This window comes from Entamoeba invadens, assembly GCF_000330505.1.
Source record: "Entamoeba invadens IP1 unplaced genomic scaffold scaff_1105074725649, whole genome shotgun sequence".
NCBI classification, from domain to species: Eukaryota; Evosea; order Mastigamoebida; family Endamoebidae; genus Entamoeba; species Entamoeba invadens.
In genome coordinates this window covers 1-1,796 of record NW_004191703.1, presented here as the reverse complement: position 1 = coordinate 1,796, position 1,796 = coordinate 1, and the positions used below count along the sequence as shown (strand labels likewise).

The following is a 1,796-nucleotide window of genomic DNA, read 5'->3' as shown; positions in this document are numbered from 1 at the left end:
ATTGATACATAAGGAATATTTCAGTACCCAATCTCAACACACAATTTGATGTTCTTTTGCTTTCTGTTATCAGTATCACTTGCGTCCACTTACATTCGACTTGATTCCAACGACATTGCAGTTATAGCTGAAGTTGGAAAGTGTCTATTTGATGATGGAGATTATTACCAGTTTACCATTTCACAAGATAGGTACTCAAATACAATTACCGTCGACTATAAAAAGTCGGCTGACAAAACTTGTACCAAATTTATGACCGTTAGAACTCTTCAAGACGACGAGTACACGATTGTTGGTGATATCCCAGATTACGTCGCTACACATTCCAACACTGGCAATACAAACAGTTGCCCTGTCCTTATTGAGGGTGCCGAGTATTTGAAGTATATATATCCAAATGGATGTATAATAGACTCCGAGTCAACATCACATCTCTATACAATTACATATCCAAAATTATATAAACGATCATTTTCTAATACATTATGTAGTTCCTTTAGTGTTGCTTATACAGAGGAAGAAATAGGAGAAGTGAATACATGTGACACAAATGGGGTATATATCCAAACATTTTTTATTTCTGTTTTGGAGTCCAAATATGTCGCTAAAAATGTAGGATTATTGAAATCTGTTTTTGAATATTCAAAGTGTTACCGATACGACGGGTGGTATATCAAATATGAGAAATCCGCCAATGGAATAAAGAGATATATGTCCCAAAATTCATGTAGTAATTGGGAAGAGGATACAACTTCACAAGAAGTTTTACAAACATTAAAAGAATTGCCGCCATATGTAGTGATAAGACGTGTCTATGATGAAGGCTCTCAGTGTGTAATTTCTGATATAAAGGGTGAGGCTTATATGGAATTGTACCCCAAAACTTGTGTAAAAAATAAATTTGGAGGTTCAGATCGCTATATGGTATTTTCTAATAGATTAATAAAATTCAGTTACAATAATATCAATTGTACTAGTTTATTGGATGACAATACACGAATCCCATTAAGAAAGTGTCGAACTGAGGGTCAAAACAGTGTCATTTACGATACCACATTTGACAAGTTTGAAGAGACCAAATACGTGAAAAAGGACAACACTGTGTATTTCTCAACGATCTTCGAGTTTGGAAAGTGCTTGAAAGATAATAACACGTACTATAAATTTGAGAAGAACGGCACACAAATTATTGCGTTTACTTCCTCAACTTCTTGTGACACATTGAAAGTTGCAAGTGATTCAGTATTGTCTGGTAAAGTGTCTGCTATAATATCTTTGCCGGAGCACGCTGCTATTATGTATAACTACGGATCTCTTGTAAACTGTTCAAGTGAAAATATTGATATGGCGACTCAGTACGTCTTTGATAAATGCTTTGAAGAAGACGGAAAGTACTATAAAGTCCAAGTTGGGATCAGTGAATTAGCAAAACGTGAATATGACAACTCGGCGTGCTATGGAAAGTCCAATACTGTTTGGTTCATTTATATGGACAAGTGTACGACTAATAACAAAGATAATGTCAGAATTACACGACACGAAATACCAGTCGAATCTGCTAAGTATTTATTATACACAGAAGAAGGATATCCAGGCACTTTTTATTTAGAATTTGACAGGTGCACTTTTCTTAGAAAAGAGGGCTTTGATACTTTTAAATTAACTAAAAAAGATGGGAATGTTGTTTTCAAAAAAGGTTCGACTTGTTCGGATATTGATAAAAATGGTTTGGAATGGTACGCACAGCCGTATTTGATTGCAGAGAGCATACCAAGTGACTACAGGTCATCGAACAC

General features: G+C 35.1%; 1 protein-coding gene across 1 annotated transcript; it reads left to right on the top strand.

Moving 5' to 3' along the window:
• Nucleotides 1–48: 48 nt before the first annotated feature.
• EIN_477190 (hypothetical protein) lies at nt 49–1,784 on the top strand (the record flags this gene model as incomplete). Its single annotated transcript, XM_004183435.1, has 1 exon — nt 49–1,784. A coding segment is annotated over one exon (1,736 nt), but the record flags the coding sequence as incomplete, so codon positions are not given.
• Nucleotides 1,785–1,796: the final 12 nt, after the last annotated feature.